The sequence below is a fragment of the Heterocephalus glaber genome, unplaced genomic scaffold (genome assembly GCF_053883595.1).
Source record: "Heterocephalus glaber isolate CG9 unplaced genomic scaffold, H.glaber_assembly_v1.0 deba00001462, whole genome shotgun sequence".
NCBI classification, from domain to species: domain Eukaryota; kingdom Metazoa; phylum Chordata; class Mammalia; order Rodentia; family Bathyergidae; genus Heterocephalus; species Heterocephalus glaber.
This window is the reverse complement of record NW_028258309.1, coordinates 592,571-613,683: the sequence shown is the minus strand read 5'-3', so window position 1 is coordinate 613,683 and position 21,113 is coordinate 592,571. Positions and strand designations below refer to the sequence as shown.

Genomic DNA, 21,113 nt, shown 5'->3' with positions numbered 1-21,113 from the left:
CCCCATTCGTAGCCCTCCCTTCACGCCCTCCACCCTTCCCTATTTACAAAGACTTTATTTCCATTTTTTCCATTTCTCATCATTTTTCCTTTCCCTTCTTTCCATTCCCCTGCCCCTCCCAATACCCCTACCGCTTTGGACCTTTTCTTCCTATTTTACATTTTTGATTATTCATTCTAATCATTGGTACATTTTAGGTATAAAATATAATGACATTCATCATTGGAAATTTGCACCTTTACATAGTCTCTCTTGGTTCTTATTTTTCACCCATGCCCAACCCTCCCTTCAACCCCTCCAGTCCTCCCTATTTACAAAGATTTTGTTCCTATTTTTCCATTTACTCATATTAATCCCATTCCCTTCTCTCCTTTCCCCTAGCCCTCCCACTTCCTTCCCCTTTGCCCCTTTTCTTCCTATTTCACATGACCTATTATACATTTAGTCCTTATTTACACTTTCAGTTTCTCACACCAGAGAAACTATTTGGTATTTACGCATGTGTCCTATTTATTTCGCTTAAGAGTATCGCCTCAATGTGCATCCACTTAGCTACAAATGTCTCTAATTTCTCATTTTTTATGGCTGAGTAGTATTCCATTTTATAAAAAACCCCACATTTTCTTTATCCAGTCTCCAGTTGATGGGTATTTGGGCTGTTTCCAAGTTTTAGCTATTACAAACTGTGCTGCTATGAACATGGGTGCACATATATCACTGTGGTATGATTCTTTTAATTCTTTGGGGAAGATCCCCAGGAGTGGAATAGCGGGGTCAAATGGGACTTCCAGTCCTAGTTCTTTGAGGTATCTCCATACTGATTTCCACAGTGTTTGCACCAGTCTACACTCCCACCAGCACTGGAGCAGGGTTACTCTTTCCCCAAAGCCCAGCCATCATTTATCATTGGTTGATTTCATGATAGCAGCCATTCTTTCTGGAGTGAAGTGGAATCTCAGGGTTGTTTTCATTTGCATCTCTCGAATGACCAGTGATGTTGAACATTTTTTTCGTGTATTTATTTGCTATTTCTACTTCTTTGTGTGAGAAATGTCTGTTCATTTTAGATGACTATTTTTGGATTGGGTCTTTAAATATGGGAGGCCTGATCTTTTTAAGTTCTTTATAGATTCGAGATAGTAGACCTTTGTCTGAGGAAGAGCAGGTGAAGAATTTTTCCCACATTGTGGGTTGTCTCTTCACTCTGCTGGTGGTTTCTCTTGCTGTGCAGAAGCCTTTTAATAAGAAGAGATCCCATTTGTTGATTGTTTGTGCTAGTTCACGGGCAACTGAGGTTTTGTTCATAAAATCTTTTCCTACACCGATGTCTTCAAGAATTCTACCAAACCTCTGTTCCAACTGGTTCAGAGTTTCGATTTTAATATTTAGATCTTTAATCCATTTTGATTTTAGTTTGGTGCATGGTGAGAGATACAGTTCTAGTTTTAATCTTTGGCAAGTTGAAGCCCAATTTTTCCAGCACCATTTATTAAAGAGGCTCTTTCCTCTAGTGAGGGTGTTTGGCTCTTTTGTCAAAGATGAGATGGCTGAGTGTGTCTGGAGTTGTTTCTGCATCTTCTAATCTGTTCCACTGGTCCTCAAGTCTGTTTCTTTGCAATTACCATGCTGTTTTTATCACAGTAGCTTTGTAGTATAGTTGCAGGTTGGGGATTGTGATACCCACTGCCATGTCTCTGTTACCTAGAATTGCTTTTGCTATTCTGGGTCTCTTCTTGTTCCAAATCAATTTTTGGATTGTTTTCTCAAGGTCTATGAAGTATGCTGCTGGGATCTCAATTGGAATTGCATTAAGTCTATATAGCAGTTTTGGAAGTATGGCCATTTTCACTCTATTAATCCTTCCTACCCAGGAGCAGGGGATGTCTGTCCATTTTCTGATATCATCTTCAATCTCTCTTTTCAGAGTGCCATAGTTTTCAGAGAAGAGGTCTTTGATTTCTTTCATTCCTAGGTATTTCAGTTTTTGGATGCTATTGTGAAAGGAATTATTTGCCCTATTTCTCTCTCAGTGAGTCTGTCATTGGTGTAGAGGAAAGCTATTGACTTTTATGTGTTGACCTTGTAACCAGCTACCTGACTGAATTTGGTTATTAAGTCTGGAAGACTTTTGATGGAGTTCTTGGGGTCTTCTATATAGAGTATCATGTCATCTGCAAATAATAACAATTTGACTTCTTCATTACCTATCTTTATTCGTTTTAATTCTTTCTCTTGTCTAATTGCCATGGCTAATGTTTCCAGAACTATACTGAACAAGAGTGGTGATAGTGGACATTCTTGTCTTGTTCCTGATTTTAGTGTGAAGGATTTCAGTTTTTGACCATTTAGTATGATATTGGCTGTTGGTTTTTCATAGATGGCTTCTATCAGTTTGAGGTAGAGACCATCTATTCCAATTTTTTGTAGGGTTTTTATCATAAATGCATGCTGCATTTTGTCAAATGCTGTTTCTGCATCTATCGAGATAATCATATGGTTTTTGTCCTTGGCTCTATTGATATAGTGTAATACATTGATTGATTTTCATATATTGAACCATCCCTGCATCCCTGGGATGAATCCCACTTGATCAGGGTGTATGATCTTCTTGATGATCTTCTGCATTCTGTTTGCCAGTATCTTATTAAGGATTTTTGCATCTATGTTCATTAGTGAGATTGGCCTATAGTTCTCCTTTTCGGTTGGGTCTTTCTCTGCTTTGGAGATCAAGATGATGCTTGCTTCCATGAATGAATTTGGGAATATTGCTTCCCTTTCAATTTCATTGAAGAGTTTAAACAGTAGTGGTAGCAGTTCCTCTCTAAATGTCTTGTAGAATTCAGCAGTGAAGCCATCAGGGCCCGGGCTTTTCTTAGTTGATAAGTTTTGAATTACATTTTCAATTTCATTGGTTGATATTGGGTTGTTCAGAATTATTAGGTCTTCTTCGTTCAACTTTGGTAATTCATATGTATCTAGGAATCTGTCCATTTCTTCTGTGTTTTCCATCTTATTGGCGTATAGGTTCTGGAAGTAGGTATTGATGATCCTCTGGATTTCTGCTGGGTCTGTTGTAATTTCACCCTTTTCATTCCTAATTGCATGGATTTGGGCCTTTTCTTTCCTTTTTCTGACAAGGTTGGCTAAAGGTTTGTCAATTTTGTTGATTCTTTCGAAGAACCAACTCTTGGCTTCATTGATTTTTTGTATCATTCTCTTAGTCTCCATTGCATTGATTTCTCCTCTGATCTTTGTAATTTCCTCCCTTGTATGAGCTTTGGGGTTGTCCTCCTCTTCTTTTTCTAGAAGCTTGAGGTTCAGCATGAGGTTGTTCAATGGGGCTTATTCTGTTTTCCTAATATGCGTATTCACTGCTGTGAATTTCCCTCATAAGACTGCTTTCATTGTGTCCCATAGATTCCGATATGTTGTATTGTCATTGTCATTTAACTGAAGGAACTTTCTGATTTCTTCTTTAATTTCCTCTATGACCCATTGGTTATTCAGAAGTGTGTTGTTCAATTTCCACATGTTTATGAAATTTTTTGAGTTTCTTTTGCTATAGATCTCCAATTTCATTGCACCATGGTCTGATAGTATACAGGGGATAACTTCAATTCCTTTGCACTTACTTAAACATGTTCTATGTGTGAGTATGTGGTCTATTTTGGAGAATGACTCATGTGCAGCTGAGAAGAATGTGTATTCTGATTTTGTGGGGTGAAAGACTCTATAAACATCTGTTAAGTTCATTTGTTCAAGAGTTCGATTGAGTTCTAGTATTTCATTACTTATTTTTAGTCTAGTTGATCTATCTATTTGTGACAGTGGGGTGTTGAGGTCCCCCACTACATTTGTAGTAGTGCATAAATGACTTTTCTTGCCCATATTTGTTTTATATAGTTGGGTGCACTAGTGTTTGGTGCATAGATATTTATGATTGTCATCTCTTTCTCTTGGATTCTTCCCTTTACAAGGATGTAGTGTCCTTCATCTCTCTTAATCAGTGTTGGTTTGAAGTCTACTTGATCTGCCAAGAGGATAGCTACTCCTGGTTTTTTTCAGGTTCCTGTCACATGGAGTATTGTTTTCAACCCTTTAACTTTCAGTCCATGAGTTTCCTTTTGAATTAAGTGTTTTTCTTGTATGCAGCACATTGTTGGAATTTGCTTCTTGACCCATTCTGCCAGTCTATTTCTTTTGATTGGTGAATTGAGACCATTAATATTGATGGTTATAACTGAAATGCATTGACTTGTCATTGCCATGACTTTTTCTTTTTGTTGGGTTCTCCCCCTTTACATTTAATTTCTTGTCATGCCAGATGGGTTCATTCTGCTTTGCTTCCTGGGGTTGTGATCCTCAATGTCTGTTCCTAGGATATTGTGCAAAATTCTTTGGAGTGCTGTTTTAGTATTCACAAAGTTCCTAAGGTGCTCTTTGTCATGAAAGTATCTTATTTCTCCATTCATTTTGAAAGATAGTTTTGCAGGGTACATCAATCTGGGTTGGAGGCTGTTTTCTTTTAGGGCTTGGAATATGTCACTCCAAGTTCTTCTTGCCTTGATGGTTTGTGTTGAGAAGTCTTCTGTGATTCTGATGGGCTTTCCTTTGTATGTGATTTGTTTCTTTTCTCTGACTGCTTGGAGAACTTTGTTCTTCTGTTGGGTTTCTGGAATCTTAACAATTATATGCCTATGTGTAGATTATTTTTGATCAAGGCTATTTGGAGTCCTATATGCCTCACTTATTTGTATGTCAAGCTCTTTTCCCCTGCTTTGGAAGTTTTCTGCCATTATTTTTGTGAAGAGTTTTTTTATGTCATCTTCACTCTCTCCTGTTTCTTCATTGAGGCCAATCAGTCTTATGTTATTCTTCTTTGCATCATCTAGCAGCTGCTGGATTGATTTCTCATGTTCCCTTACAATTTTGAAGCAATTTTTCTTTTCCTGGTCACTAATTGCAATCTTATCTTCTCTATCTGAAATTCTGTCCTCACATTGGCTCATTCTGCTGGGTAGACTTTCAATGGAGTTTTTCATGTCATGGAAATCTATTTGCATGTGTTTTATGGATTCCATTTATTTCTTATGTTGGGATTCCATCATGTTCCTGAGCTCCTCTCTAGATTTATTAATCATGTCTTGCACTAGGGGCACAATTTCTTCTGTTATCTGAGAAATTATTTCTGATTTCATTTTTTCCAGATCCCCTTTTGTTGCCAGTTCAGTGGGTCCAGGTGGTTGAGTATCAGAGTGTTCCATCTCATTTCTCTTTGAGGTTGCTGTAGGTGATCTGGAAGTCTGGTTTTGAGACTTATTTCGTGTTTTCTCATTTCGACTGGGGTGGAGGGCTGTTAGCGCCTGCATGGATTACTTCCTCTGAGCTGGCTGAGGTGGGACAGGGGCCGGGAGCAGCAGTAGGGATGGTGACCCAAAAGCCCTTTCCTGTGGGCTGGGAGCAGCGGGTGGGATGGTGGCCGAGAAGCCCCTTCCTCTGGACCAGGAGCAGTGGGACCATGGCTCAGAAGCCCCTACCTCTGGACTAGGAACAGCAGGACTCAGTACCTTGGTCTGGTGGTCTGGTGTCCTCTGTGTCTTTGTGAGGAACCAGGTGGCTGCCTGTCTGCAGCGGGCTGATTCAGTGTCTTCTGCGTGACTCAGGACCTTGGTAGGGTGTGCACAGACCTTCCTGTGTGCAGTGGGCTGATTTGGCATATTCTGCATGACTGGGGACCTCGGTAGGGCATGGGCAAACCTGCCTGTCTGCAGTGGGCTCCTGGTTTGGTATTCATGAAGTTCCTGAGGTGCTCTTTATCACAAAAGTATCTTATTTCTCCATCAATTTTGAAAGATAGTTTTGCAGGGTACATCAATCTAGGTTGGAGGCTGTTTTCCTTTAGGGCTTGAAATACATCTCTCCAAGCTCTTCTCGCTTTGAGGGTTTGCATTGAGAAGTCTGCTGTGATTCTGATGGGCTTTACTTTGTATGTGATTTGTTTCTTTTCTCTCACTGCTTGTAGAATTTTGTTCTTCTGTTGGATTTCTGGAATCCTATTATACGCCTATGTGCAGATTTTTTTGATTAAGGCCACCTGGAGTCCTATATGCCTCACTTATCTGTATGCCAAGTTCTTTTCCCCTCCTTGGGAAGTTTTCTGCCATCACTTCTGTGAACAGTTTTTTTATTTTTATGTCATCTGCACTCTCTCCTGTTTCTTCATTGACTCCAATCAGTCTTATGTTATTCTTCTTTGCATCATCTAGCAGTTGCTGGATTGATTACTCATGTTCCCTTACAATTTTAAGGCAATTTTTCTTTTCCTGGTCACTAATTGCAATCTTAAATTCTATATGTGAAATTCTATCCTCACATTGGTTCATTCTGCTGCGCAGACTTTCGATGGAATTTTTAATCTCTTGGAAATCTGTTTGTATCTCTTTTATGGATTCCATTTGCTTCTTATGTTGGGATTCCATCATGTTCCTCAGCTCCTCTAATTTTTTATCTGTGTCCTCTCTAAATTTATTAATCATGACTTGCACCATGAGCAAAATCTTTGCTGTTATCTGGGTAATTATTTCTGATTTCATTTTTTCCCAGATCCTGTTTTGTTGCCAGTTCAGAGAGTCCAGGTGGTTGAGTATCAGAGTGTTCCATCTTGTTTCCCTTTGGGGTTGCTGTGGGTGATCTGGAAGTCTTTTTTTGAGGCTTGTTTATGTGTCTTCTCATTTCCACAGGGTGGGGTGCTTCTGGTGCTCACGTGGCTCACCTTCTCTGCCCTAGGAGCCTGGGATAGCAGCGGGGGAACTTCCTTCTGGGTTCTGGGACCAGCTGAGCTTCTCTGCCCTAGGTTCCTGGGATGGAGGTGGAGAGCTTCCTTCTGGGTGCTGGGACCAGGTAAAAACACTTTCTTTGTGGTAAATTAAAAGTAACTAATAAAAATGAAATAATTTAGCATATGAAATATTTTTTAAATGGAAGAGATAATTTGGAGAATCATTTGTACTTCTTTCTACTTCCTATTTAACTCTCTTCTATTTTGCTCTCTTTCTTTCCATATATATTTTTTTCACATATAAGAGGAACCACAGATATTTATGCTTATGTGTCTGTCTTATTTCATTTAATATTATGTCCTTAAGTTGCAGCCACTTATGTTTGAATGCCTCCAGGTAATTTTTATTTTAAAGGAACTCTCCTACATTGTTGGTGGGAATGTAAAATAGTACAACCACTATTGAAGTTCAATGTAGTGATTCTGCAAAATATTAAAAATTGAAGTTTCATTTGGCCTAGTTATTTCTCCTTCTAGGTAACATCTCAAAAGAGTTAAAATCATCATACTGGTATACATGCATATCCAAGTTAGCACACGACTTATGATACCTAGGTCTTGGATGCAGTGTACATATGTGGTACAACAGATAAATAAATAAGGAAAAATTTTGTTCACTCTTTATAGTAGGACCAGAGCATGAAGAGAGTAGCAGTACTCTCTGGTTCACAGGCTTACAAGAAAATCCTCCTTAGCATGATCAACTCATTCTGTTCATTAATTGCACCGATAGCACTGAACAACTCTTATGAAACAGGCAATGCTCTAAGAATTTGGCTTCACTAGTGAATAGGGCAAAGATATTCTACAAATGCTGGTGGAGTGAATGACAGTAAAAATAGACCTAACTCCTATTTATTGTTTAATATGATGGAAGGTAGGATGAGACAGGCAAAATGTGAAATGAAAACAGGATGGAGGACCAGGAAAGTCAGGGTTCAAGAAATTAAAAGGTGTACAGGGTGAATAAAGTAGAATCAAAGTGTATTAAAGATCAAAATACTAAAACAGAGGCCCTAAACTTTCTGGAAAATAAGTTAGGTAGAAGACATTGGTGTAGGAAAAGACTTTATAAATTCTCAGTAGCATGGGAACTAGCACAAAGAAACAACAACTGGGATCTCATTAAAAAGCTTTTGCACTGCAAGAGAAACCAATAACAGAGCTAATAGACAATCTACCATTTGGAAAATTTTTTACCAGCTGTTCCTCAGACTAAGGTCTACTATCTAGAATATACAATAATTTTAAAAAATCAGACCCCCCAAATTTAAAGACCCAATTCAAAAATTGGCATCTGAAATGAACAGACATTTCTCAGACGCTTCTCAATAAAAGCAGCAAATAAACATATGAAAAAATGTTCAACATCACTGGTTATTTGAAAGATGCAGATGAAAACAATTTTGAGATCCCACTTCACCCCAAAAAGAGTGGCTGCTATCAAGAAATAAACCAATAATAAATGCTGGTGGAGTTGTGGGAAGAAATGAACTATTCTCCACTGTTGTTGGAAGTGTAGACTGGGGCAACCACTGAGGAAATCACTATGAAGATAAATCAAAATACTAGGATTGGAGGTCCCATTTTATACCACAGAGCTACTAATAGCAGAGCTATTCCTCTGCTGGGTATCTTTCCAAAAGAATTAAAAGATTCATACCACAGTGATGTGTGCTCACCCATGTTTATAGTGGCACAGATCGTAATAGTTAAAATTTGGAAACAGCCCAGTTCCCCATCACCTGGAGACTGAATAAACTGTGGTTTTTCTATATAATGGAGTACTACTCAGCCATAAATAATGAGAAGCTAGAGAAACCTATAGCTAAATGGATGCACATTAAGGTCATACTTTTTTTTAAAGTTCATTTATTGGTACATTTTAGGTATACAATACAGTTACGTTCAACATTGGGATCTTACACATTTATATGATATATCTGGGTTATTTTTTCCTCATTCCCAGCCCTCTCTTCACCCCCTCCACCATTCCCTATTTACAAATAATTTGTTTCCATTTTTTTTCCTTTTTCTCACATTTTTTTTCCCTTCTTTCCTTTCCCCTATCCCTTTCATTTCTCCTATTCCTTTAGAACTTTTCTTCCTATTTCACAATATAGGGCATAATCTTAAGTGAAACAAATAGGACACACATTTGCAAACACTGAATAGTTTCTCTGGTGTGAAAAACTTAAAGTGTAAACAAGGATCAAAATGTATAATTGATATTGTGAAGTAGGGAAAAAGCTCTAAAAGAGTAGAGGAAGTGTGAGGGGTAGGGGGAAAAAAAGAAGGGAAAATTCTCATTATTGTCATGCTAGGACATTGCATATTATATGTGACATGAATAGCATGACTTCTTGCAACTTAACTATGAAATAATGCATGCTGAGATCTGAGTGCATATTAGTTATAAATTGAAAATGTAGACAGGATAGGAATTCATATTTTACATAGAAAGTTTGTGTGAGTGATTCTTAAAACATGATGCCTTGAAGTTCTTATAAATTTAGTGGAAGTTAGTTTGAAAATTTACATTTTCTATAAAAGGAAGAGTACAATTAGATGCAGTTTTATCCCTGGTAATTCTTCTTTTAAGGTTGATTCATATTTCTATAAACATATACAATATTATATTTATAGATTTATCTATCGATAAACAGCTGCTTTGCAATTAGATGTCCTGAGTATCTTCTGCTCTTATGAACTCAGGTGTGTATTTGACCTGTATTTGCAAACAACATGCCCATCTTCTTTGACAGGTTCCAGTCTCCCAAACATCTTCCCACTGCTAGTGACTCAGTGCCCCTTCCCCACACAGCCACTTCCATAGTCCTTTCCTTCCCCACCCTGACAACACAGTTAATCTCAGGTTGTGTCTGGGAAGAGGAGTTCACGGGATCTTTCCATCTTCTAGAATGCATGTGCATTGCATAAACTCCACACACAGAAGCCTAGAGTCTGAGTGTGTTGAGTTATAATGCATGGTGGGCAGCATGTGCTGAATGTGTCAGCAGACATATCTTTTTTCTGTAATGCTGTATGTCCTCGTGTCTACTAACTCTAGATTGAGTTCATCTTATTCTTGCTGGCCTTCACTGAATAAAGCAAATTAATCAGCACTATTTTTATGCTTATCTGGTTTACTGTCTCATTGCTGCACCTTTGTCTTTGAGGCAAAAGTACAGAAATAAAAGTTAAATATCTTGCTAATCACCATATTGCACAACCCCCAGCCTTCTGCAAAATGCTGAATTTTTGCCATCTTCTTCTTCCTTCAAAGGACATAATTTTAAAATTCCCAGTGCATAATCACAGAGAACTGGCCAGGGAGGGAAATCTGGGGAGAGGCACTTATGGAGGAGGAATATGGAGATTACCTTGCATGCCAGGTAGGGGCACAGAAGATAAACCCAGCATGAGATTTTATTTCAGGTCCCAGCTGTGGCTCATGGTGGTGACACTCTCCACTGGGGCTCTGACTGGGCAGATGCAGCTCACTGGGATGCAGTGACCTCACCCTGAGACACCAGACAGCCTGAAGATGGGGGCAGCATGCATTAGGCCTGTAATCCTGCTGTCCTGGGCAGGTTACAGGGAGATGGGAGAAAATTCCCAGTGTCCCATGAGAAGATGTTCTAGTGAAGGGCTTGCAGGAAAGGATGGGGCCCAGTGGTGGCAGGGTGGACAGGATAGGACAGGAACACCCAAGAGCTCAGCATGTCCATTGCAGATGGCTGGACTGGTAATCTCCAGAGGCAGGGGATAAACAGGGAAATTGCTGGAGAATTTGGGAAGTGCTGTGGAGCCCTGCTGGATGGCAGTGCCCTGTCCCATAGCTGGACCCTCACGGAGGCTGGTGCAGGTTAATGTAAGCATCACTTGCATCACAGGTTTGTGTGTCCCCTCACAGGCACAGCAGTGCAAGAAACAGGAAAAGCCTTCCTACAGGTGGGGCGAGCCTGCCAGTCCCCTGCCTGGGGGAAGTCAGGAAACACTGGTGCAGATGCCCCATTCCAGCTCCAGTCCCTTAGAGTGTTGCTTCGACTTGGCAAGGACCTTCTGAAGACAGAAAGGCATTTCAGGGACACTGGGCTAAATCCCTAGTTTTTCTCTGGGGCAATACATGATACCACAACTTTATAGATGATACGGAGTGCTGCAAAGAGTCACAGGGGCAGAATACTTAATTACAACTGTCAGTGGCTGGTAAATGTGAAACCATTGAGCAGATGGGGTGACCACCTCCTGTAGGAGGAGCAGGGCTCTGCCCTCTCACACACAGCTGTGTGGATGTGAGAGAGAAACCTAACTCTGCCTTTTCCCAGGATACATCATGTCCTCCTCCCCTCAGAGAGCTCCACAAACAATGGATCTTAGTGGGGTGTGAGTCCATTACATAATTCTGACCCACAGAAGTGTATTTCATTCCATTTTATTCACTTATATTCTATCATATCCTCAATTATCTTGCCTAGTTAGCAATAATAGCTCAAATGTCTATCTAAATAATCCAAAAAGAATACCTATCATAATTACACTATAATAATATACATGGTAATATAGTAATAATTGAAAAAATTTTAGTCATTGTCTCTGAGTACTTGCCAGTACCAGGTTCTGGTGTGTGTGTGTGTGTGTGTGTGTGTGGTGTGTGGTGTGTGTATGTGTGTGTGTGGCTGTTCGGTTATTAACCCTCTATCTTTTATTTGCTACTAAGGATTGAACTCAGGATTTTGAACTGCAAAGCAGGTGGTGGAACCACTGAGCTAAATCCCAGACCCAACTCTGTCTTTTAATTTCTAAAGCATTATGAGGCACTTGATATAATACAAATTTATTTCAGATCAATTCATTCCAGAATGCTGCATTTTACCAAATTTGGGGTCTTATTTCTCTTTTTAAATATTAGTAAATAAATTGCTTAGTTTACTTTTTTTAATGTAATTACATGAGAAAATAGCACACTCAATCCTAGGTGAGGCAGAGTGTTACATATATACTGTACCCCCTCCACAACACCCCATAAAGTCCATGATTGTATGAAATCTACATTTAAGGCAATTCAGTGTTCAACATCTACAGATCCCAAGCAGTTCCTATGTAGGTCAGAGAACTATGGGCAATAGCCAGCTAGTTTTCATCTGTTGGTTACCAACCCAGGAAATATCCCTATTTGAAATGTTCTCAAAGAACTTAAAAGTATTGATACCAAGTGGATCATTAATATTAATAGCTTGAATTAATTTTTTTGGTACCAGGGATCGAAATCTGGACGTTGCATTTTCAAGGCAGGCATGGGAACATTGAGATAAATCTCCAGCAATAGCTTATATTTAAAATTTTTAAAAAATAGTTACTTCCCCATAGTACAAAATATAACTGAAATTATTGGAATTAATATTTTCCAGGTATCCAATATAAAATACCTGTCACAATAATTTTTCAGAGAAGAATTGACAGTGTTATTTTTGTCTTTTCACATGTTACAGTCAAAATTATAAAGTCAGAAAAAAATGGAGGACCGAAAAGAAATGTTGAGCACATGAATGTGCAGTTACATGAATCTTCCATCAAAATATAAAACATAGATTGTTTTATTCATTTGTGTAATGAGTACTTTGAAGAGAAAGGAAAATATTGTAAGTGTAAGTAAGTTAAAATTAGTGGATACATAGGGCATTTCATAAATCTCGACTAAGAACAAAACAAATGATGAAAACTTGAGCATAGGATCACTGGAGAGTAAAAGGTACCATAAGATTGATTTCTCTTTGGAGGAGATATTGTGATATGACCTTTTTTATAGGAAGAAAATTATTTCAAGCCAGGAGTGAATTTGGTGGAACATTTGCACGGATATCAGGCCAGAGCATGTTGGTTACCATTTGAACATGTATGTCCAAAGGATTCCCATCAATAAGATCAAGAAGTTTGTCTCAAGGTATAAAACAGTTGCATCCTTTGAATTAATTGATTATGAGCCAAATAGTTTGCAATTTGTCATTGCAGTTTTCACACTGTGTTGCCATATATAAAATTTTTAAAAATGATCCAATTTTTAAAATCATAAAAGAGGCAAAACTAAAACATTTCTAAAGATGGATTATTGGCTGTGACTGACTCAAGCCTTTGATTTTCTCTGATTAAAATATGACTGATGTTTCAAATTGCATATACAGGCTAGGCTAAGTTGTATTATTTTACCACTTATTCATATCAAGAATCTTAGAAATAATGTACTTTACTTTCTAAAAGTATCATATGAGTGAAAATACAATAAGATGAGCATATTCCCCAGCTCATACGTTGCACTCCTGAGAGAGACAGAAAAAGCTGGGCTGGCTGTGCCCCAGGCAGTGTCTCCCACAGCATTTCACCCACAGCATTTCACCCACAGCAGAGAGCAGGAGCACATCAGGGCAACACCCACAACACATAGTTTACTGTGCGCTCCTCCAGGTGGGACAGAGTTGGGCATGAAAATATGGAAAACGATCAGTGTAAGGTGGACCAGGAGAGCCAGGGACTGAGGGAGAGCAATGAAACTTCACAAAGGAGAGTGGGCCAGGCCCCCCGAAAGGGTGCGCCAGAGTGAAGCACATGAAATTAGCTACACCTGAGACTCAGCGTGGAACCAGGAGCACAGTCAACATATCAGTGTCACCATTGGATTCAGAAAAGGAATTGTCCACCTTTTAGAGCATCCGTGCTGACAACACTGGTTGAGAGTCCCTTGGTGTTGATCAGAAAAGACGCGTAACCAACTTTCAATTTATTATGTAGACATATGTAAAGGTGATTGCCACTTAATTACTTTTATTATTTCAATTTAATTAAGCAGCCAAGCACTTGTTTAACTAACTAATTAATTCATTATGATTATTCTTTTTTAAGGTAAAAATAGAGGATTCAAAATGATCCCTCAGAATCAGACTTCCAGCACTGATTTCATTCTTCTGGGACTGTTCTCTTCCTCCCACACCAGCCTGGTCTTCTTCTCCTCTCTGCTCATCCTTTTCATTCTGACTGTCACAGTGAAAGCCCTCCTGATCCTCCTCAACTGCAGGGACTCCTGCCTCCACTCGCCAGTGTACTTTCTGCTCAGTCACCTCTCCTTCAGGACATCTTGCACATCTTCCCACAAATGATCACCAACTTCCTGTCTGGCACCAGAACTATCTCATTTGCAGACTGTGGATTCCAGGTCTTCCTGTCACTCATCCTGCTAGGTGGTGAGTGCCTTCTCCTAGCTGCCATGTCCTCTGATCACTATGTGGCCATCTGCCACCCCCTTTGCTATGCCATGCTCATGAATGGCAGTGTCAGAGTGCTCCTGGCCATGGGGGTCTGGCTGGTTGGGACCCTCAACTTCACAGTGCACACAGCCTATGTGCTCCACTTTCCCTTCTGTTACTCTAGGGCAATTGATCACTTTTTCTGTGAAGTTCCTGCCATGCTGAAGTTGTCCTGTGTGGACACGTCACACTATGAATGAGGGCTTGATGTAAGTGGCATTATTTTCCTGTTCATCCCTTTCTCCATGATCTCTGTATCTTATGTTAAAATTCTACATACAGTCTTGCAGACCAAATATTCAGAGGCCCAGAAAAAGTCCTTTTCCACCTGCTCCTTCCACACGGTTGTGGTTGTCATGTACTATGGGCCCTTTATTTTCACATACATGAGACCCAAATCCTACCACACTCCAGGCCAGGATAAGTTCCACTCCATATTCTACACCATACTCACACCCACCCTCAACTCTGTCATCTATAGCTTCAGGAATAAAGATGTTCTGAAGGCCATGAAAAACTTGCTCAAAAGTAGTCTTCTGTATAAAAAATAGGAAGGAAAAATGTTTGAATTCCCAATTCTCTTTATATCCATATGTAATGCCTATAATATATCTGTTATTAATTTTCTGGAAAGGAAATGACAGTTATGCCACTCCAGTTTGAGAAATAAAATGTATGTTTGAGAATGGTGACAGATCATAGTAATGGTGCAACATGTAGTAGATTTTGAATGCATAGGCCTCATAATATATATCCTTGTATCACATGAATTACAATCATCCAGTACTTAGAAGCAGTAATATAAAAAATGCTTTGAATTTTCTTATAATGAAATTGTAAGAATTTAAAAGAAGTATGTTTAAACACATACCATGCACTCATTGTTCAAGGAAATATATATATTTCTCTGCATTGTTGTGAAACAGTACTTTTTTCAAATTTTATAATGAGCTGTTTAAATCCACAAGTTCAAATCAAGATTACATCATTATTTTCATATATTGAGTTTTTCTGATTGACCAAAGAAATATAAATAGGTATATAATACCTAATTTTTAGTGAAAATATTAAACTTATGGGTTAGGCTTCAAACTAAAACAAAATAGAGCTCCTTACACTAGTATAGAGAAAATTCAAATTTATATTTTCCATGTATCATTAACATAGATTAATCCTAAGGAAGTACATTATTAAGAACTCTAAGGCAGGATGAATAATTTGATTTGGGAAGATGAACAATGAGATGTGGATTGAGTGTCACATTATGAAATATGAGTGGATGTTTCAGAACACGCACTGCAGGCTCATCTACCTCTGCTCTGACCCAGAGCTCTGCTCCAAAGCTCCCTCAGAGCCTACTCTCACATGGAAGCCATCACCCTGAGGAGGTAACTTCTGACACAGGCACATCCCTGCCTTTGTGCCATTTCCCACTCCTGCCCACCCGGTGTGAGTGTTTGGCTTAGGCAAGGTCTCTGCCCCTTATTTTGGGAGTCCAGCTGCTCACTCACCCACCACTTCCTCTAGCCAATCTGCACTGTGGGGAAGGCCCTTAGCCTGGGCAGTGAGTTCTGGATGTGCTGCTCACTCCCCTAGAGCCTGGGGGAGGAGGGCAGAGGGAGGGCATGAGGAGAGCACCGGACCTCCAACCACTGCACTGAAGGAGCCTGCAAATAATCACTTCTCCAGACCAGGTTAGCATGCTAGAGACCGTTTTGGGGGTCTGTAAAAGGTTCATGCAAAACAGTGACCTTTGATGGACTTTTTTCAAATGAACAGATCAATAGCTTGAGTTTGGTGTGGCCAGTGAGCCTGACAGGCTGATATCCTTTCCAGTCCAAGACCCTAAGCCATCACATGAGTTGTGCTGTTTATCTCTTAAACTTGGACTTGTATTATTTTGTAAATTATACAATAAAAAGTTAAAATACAATAAGGGGAAATTTGTTGCTTACCTATTAACTATATGATATGATTTGTATGTGGCCAAAGGCAATTCCCTCTCCCTCAATGTGAATCACATAAGCCAGAATGTTGCACAACCATGGAAATACTGCTGATGTGCACTTTTCCCCTCCAAAGGAAATGTATGATAACAGAGAAGTACCTTTAGAAAAAAATAGGCTGCCTGCTATTGAAACATTTCCCTCACATCACAGAATTTAACACATTGGCAGAAAAAATGAGATACTTGGTGATTACACTCAATAATCAAATTCTGCACTGAGCATCTCTGCCTCCTAGTACATTCTCAACTGAATCAAAATGGAATTTGGAACAGAATCACTGGGCATCTTTGAGAAAACATATGTATAAACTCATCTACTATTTAACAGAAAGTATAATATTGACAGCAAATGACAGGGCCAGGCTTGGTGGCACATGCCTATCATTCCAGACACAGGTGGGCTAAGGTTGGAAGATTGTGAGCTCTAAGCCACTTTGCAAAAATTAAGAAGTCCCTGTCCCAACATTTAAAATCATCATCATCTTAATAATAACAACAAAATGCACTGGGGTGCAGCTCAGTGGTGGAGCACTTTCCCAGCTGGCACAGGTCCTGAGTTCCATCCCCTGCACTGCATCAAGAGCAGTAGAAGGAAGGAAGGCAGGATCTCTCTGGAGTATGGAGAAGCAGGTGTGCAACTCCCCAAGCATACACAATGACCAATATGGGCCTGAGGACCAGTCCTGCAAAGAGACCACTGGTGCCTCACTGAATGTCACAGCAGGGCCAGAAGGACACTTGGTGACCTTGGCCCTGTGGCATCCATGGATCTTGGGTGGATGTACATCCTTGATTCACCCACTAACCCCTTCTCAAGTGAAAGTCTTGCATCAAAGACTTGGCTCATGTCCTTAGGCTGTGGCTGAGATTCAGACTTTTAAGAGTGAATTCAGGTCCTAGCACAGATATTGGAACTTCTCTCCACTGAGACAGGGCTAAAAAAAGAAGCAATAAAAAGAATGTTAAATGTTCTCTATTCTTTCTACTGAATCAAGTATTCTAATGTTCTTTCTTTATTTTTTGCTATTATGAGTGAACTTTGAGAATATATTTTCAAAATATGTGCTATTCATTAAGGAGTTGTATGATTTGGTGAAAATTGCACATAGGCTGAAGACAAAAATGTTACACTGTCATAAATACATGTGTGCACTCTCACTTACACACACTGTCATCATATTAGGTCCCATACCCATCTCTCTTCCTTTAGGATGAACTAAGCCCCAAGTACCAGGGCCCAGGCCATGCCAGTGTGTGGGGCCTATGGGGCAAGCATGGGTCCCTCAGCCCCAGGCCTTTGCACAGCACTGTGGCTGATGAATGTGACTCAAATGGACATTGACATGGTTGACTCTGATGTCTTCTTCCCCATAGAAACCCTCTGTGATTCATCCACAGCCCACACCAAATAAAGGGCCTCAATAATTAAGACTAAAAAAGACAAATATTACATGATTCAGCCTTAACAAGAACCATAGGAGAGGAGGGTGAGAGACAAGGCCACGTTCGAGGTTGAGACTCTGAAAATAATCAATCCCTGCCTCTGTTGCTAGCCTTGCACTGTGCAGTGGAGAATTCTCAGTTGTGATTTTTCAAAATCTGGGTTTGGATTCTTGGAGCAGCTGAATTGCTGTTGCTCAGCACTCTATTTTCCAGTACTGGAGATTTGATGGCTTCTGATCCTCAACAAGTTCTTGCTGTCCTCATGGCTTCCAGTCAAAGGAGTCAATCCTGTGAGGGTTCAAGCTCCTCGCAGGATGCACACTTCTCTCACATCCTGCAAAATGTGCTCCTAAAGGCCAAGTTATGTAAGTTGGTGCCATTTCTGCTCCACAAGTATCAAAAGAAGGAACCGGTCACCATGAAAGATATGCTGCATGTTCTGCCCCATGATTACCATAACAACTTCCCTCTGAACTTTTGGGAACTCTGTGAGTCCATGTATCTGGACTTTGGCATTAAAATCAAGCAAGTGAATCACTCTGGCAATACATATGAGGTAGTCACCATTTTGAGTCTTACATACAGTGGGATACTAGATGCTGATGATGAAAGAATCATTCTCAAAATTGACATCATTATATTCATCCTGTCTCTAATCTTCATAGAGGGCAACTATATCAGTGAGGAGGGCCTAACTGAAAAAGTGAAAAGATGGGAGATGCTAGCTCAGTCTGAACATATTCATTTTGAGGAAGCCTGGAAATTCATCACTGAGGATTTAGTACGGGAAGAGTACCTGATGCACTGGCAGATCTTAACAGTGATCCTGCTCACTATGAGTTCCTGTGGGGTCCAAGGGCTCAGGCTGAAATGAGCAAGATGATACTCCTAGTTCATATGCCCCATCTTAATGGAACAGATCCCAAGTCTTATACAGAACTATATGAAGAGGCTTTGGAAGCAGAACTAGGTATAGAGCCAGGGTTCCTGAGAAACAGGGATATTGCACAAAGGTGTCAGTGAATTTGTTCTCCCCTGAGAAGAAATGAGGCCCATTTTCTGTCTCTGTGGAGAGCAGGCAGTTTTCTAAGTAGTGAAGGGCCAGGGGAGAGGTAAAATAACATGCATAGCATCTTTCAGTCTCTTCTACTTGGGTTACCTGGAAATGGGCAGGGGTTTTCTTTATGGTTTTTTGAAGTATTTGTCCTTTTTGGGGAGACTGAAGTAGCTTGCATATCTATTGAATGGTATTGATCTCCTATATATTTTTAGTTTTGTGATGTCGATGTTTGTGTTTTCTGATGGGAAAGTGATTTTGTGTGACATTGATCACAAATGTAGTGCCTTTTCCATTGAAATGTAATAGTCTTTCCTGTTTAATCATACAAATAGAAAAATTATTCAATTTATTTATGATACAATGGGAGTGGAATAGGAATTTCCATGAAAATTGTAAGTTTACATCAAGTTAGAGGGACCCTAACAAAAATGATAAGGATGAAAATCAATTATTGACTTCTGCTTATTTCTTTTCCCCTGTTGATCTATACCATTAAACTTATGTTTATTGCATACCTAAAAAAAAAAAAGAATCATAGGAGAGGTACAGTGGTGTCTCAGTTGATGAACTACATTCTCTCTGACATTCTGGTCACAAACCAAACTGACCAAGAATCAAATCACATTTCCCCATAAGGTCCACATTGGACCTAACCAATGAATTTGATTCAGTTCACATCCAACTGGGTTTGTTACCAGAATCATGGAAAGAATCCAGTTCATGAACCAAGTATCACTCGCTGTACCTCATATATTCACAAGAATAGGATGAGCAGGACTGTAGGGAGGGAGAATGAGCAGCTTCTCTTTATGGTGTGAATTTGAACCACAAATGATGAGAGGTTTGGGAGCTGCATGGTATTGATATTTGCACAAAAATGAGAATCTGCTGAATGGAATTGAATAGTACCACCACAAATAATCAAATCATAAATTTTATTTAATGAGTATTTTATTATATAAAAATTAGAAAAAATAAACCTATATTAGGCCAGTAGGCTCCCTCCTGAAGACAACCCACCAATTAGTTGTTATTAGAGATCATAAAATAGATATTGAAGAACACTTCTCATATTATCTGCATTGAAAATGTAGTATTGAATCTTTCCTAAACAGCATCACATTAAAGAGATAGACGCCTGATAACCCATTTTAAACATTAAAATATTTTCTGAGATAATAGGTATTACCATCATGAGAACAATTTGATCATAAATAGTACCAAAAGCACATTAAAGGTTACTCCTCAAATGCCAAATATTTCAAGAATTTCTTCTAGTGTGCTAATATGAAATTGATCATATTAAATTATAATGTGGTAAATTTGTTGAGCAGTGAAATCAAAGATGGCAAACCCAAGGAGACACATTCTAGGATGTGAGGGATGGATAAGGAATATAAGGGATGGATAAGGTCCCATATGACTGAGAAACAGTGACCCTGGGAGAGTCAGAGTAGAATACCGGGATCTCCCCAGGCACTGGCCCTCAGCACTGGAGGAAGCACTGAGGACCCGCAGGCTCCTTCCAGGCCTTGGCCCAGGCCCAACCTGAGAGCAGAACAGGACCTCTGTGGTCCTGTCCCAGATGACTCCCCGGAATCATGCAGGATGCAAAGCACCTGCATCAGGACAGCTGGATTCCCGGCTTGGGGCTCACTGCGGAGGAGCCGGCAGAGGTGCGTGAGAGCTGCAGGGACTCAGGAGGACCGGGCAGGCTCTGCTCACGTGGGGTTGGGGGCTCTGGCCCCCTTGGTCTAGGGGAGGATGGGGCTGGGCTCTGGGTGTGCGTTCAGGTGCAGTTCTCAGGGGAGTCCAGACTCTTGAAGCACTTAAAATAATAAAATATTGGGATGAGTCATTTTTAAAACTAGATCTTTTTAAGAAGACAACTTTAAAAGAAATTTTATTTGGCTAGCATACTTTAGGACAGATATATAAATAGATAGATGCTAGATGATTGATGGGTTTTCCTTAAAATAGATAAAGTGAAAGTGCTGATTAAATATATTAAATTATTTTTTAAATATGAAGATGGTTTATATCTAAAACATAAGTTATCATAAAATGTGGAAAAAGATGACAGTGATTCTGAATATGGAATGTGAATTGATAGTGAAACATAAATTCAGAGAAAGGCTGATATTGTCTATAAATTACATTTCTTGAAATATAAATATAGTCAGACTAGTATATATCAAATTATCCTTTCTTCTTGAAAATATGGCTGCTTTAATTAATAGTAACACTATATGGTAAAATATATATTGAAATTTTAGATAAATTCAAATGATATTTCAAAATGTGAGATTTCAATGAATATTAAATGAACTAAGATATTTATAGGAAAAATCCATGTTTCAGAATTCATACACTTCAAGTAGCAGGAGCAGGTGTATCATGTTTGGACCTGTGCTGCATCTTCTGGGCATGGAAAACATTGGGGACAATTTGAAGATTCTTGAA

The 21,113-nt window shown here is 39.4% G+C and overlaps 1 protein-coding gene and 1 pseudogene across 1 annotated transcript; both read left to right on the top strand.

Moving 5' to 3' along the window:
* The first annotated feature begins 13,480 nt into the window (after window positions 1–13,480).
* LOC106008358 (olfactory receptor 2AJ1-like) lies at window positions 13,481–14,835 on the top strand (annotated as a pseudogene).
* Window positions 14,836–17,816: 2,981 nt separating this feature from the next.
* Window positions 17,817–18,464, top strand: LOC147826699 (melanoma-associated antigen 10-like). The gene has a single exon (XM_087180437.1). The coding sequence runs from the start codon at window positions 17,817–17,819 to the stop codon at window positions 18,462–18,464; it is 648 nt and encodes a 215-aa protein (XP_087036563.1).
* The last annotated feature ends 2,649 nt before the right edge of the window (window positions 18,465–21,113 follow it).

Bases quoted from the DNA above. Each gene is read 5' to 3' on its own strand.
- LOC147826699 (XM_087180437.1), top strand. From the start codon at position 17,817: ATGGCTTCTGATCCTCAACAAGTTCTTGCTGTCCTCATGGCTTCCAGT.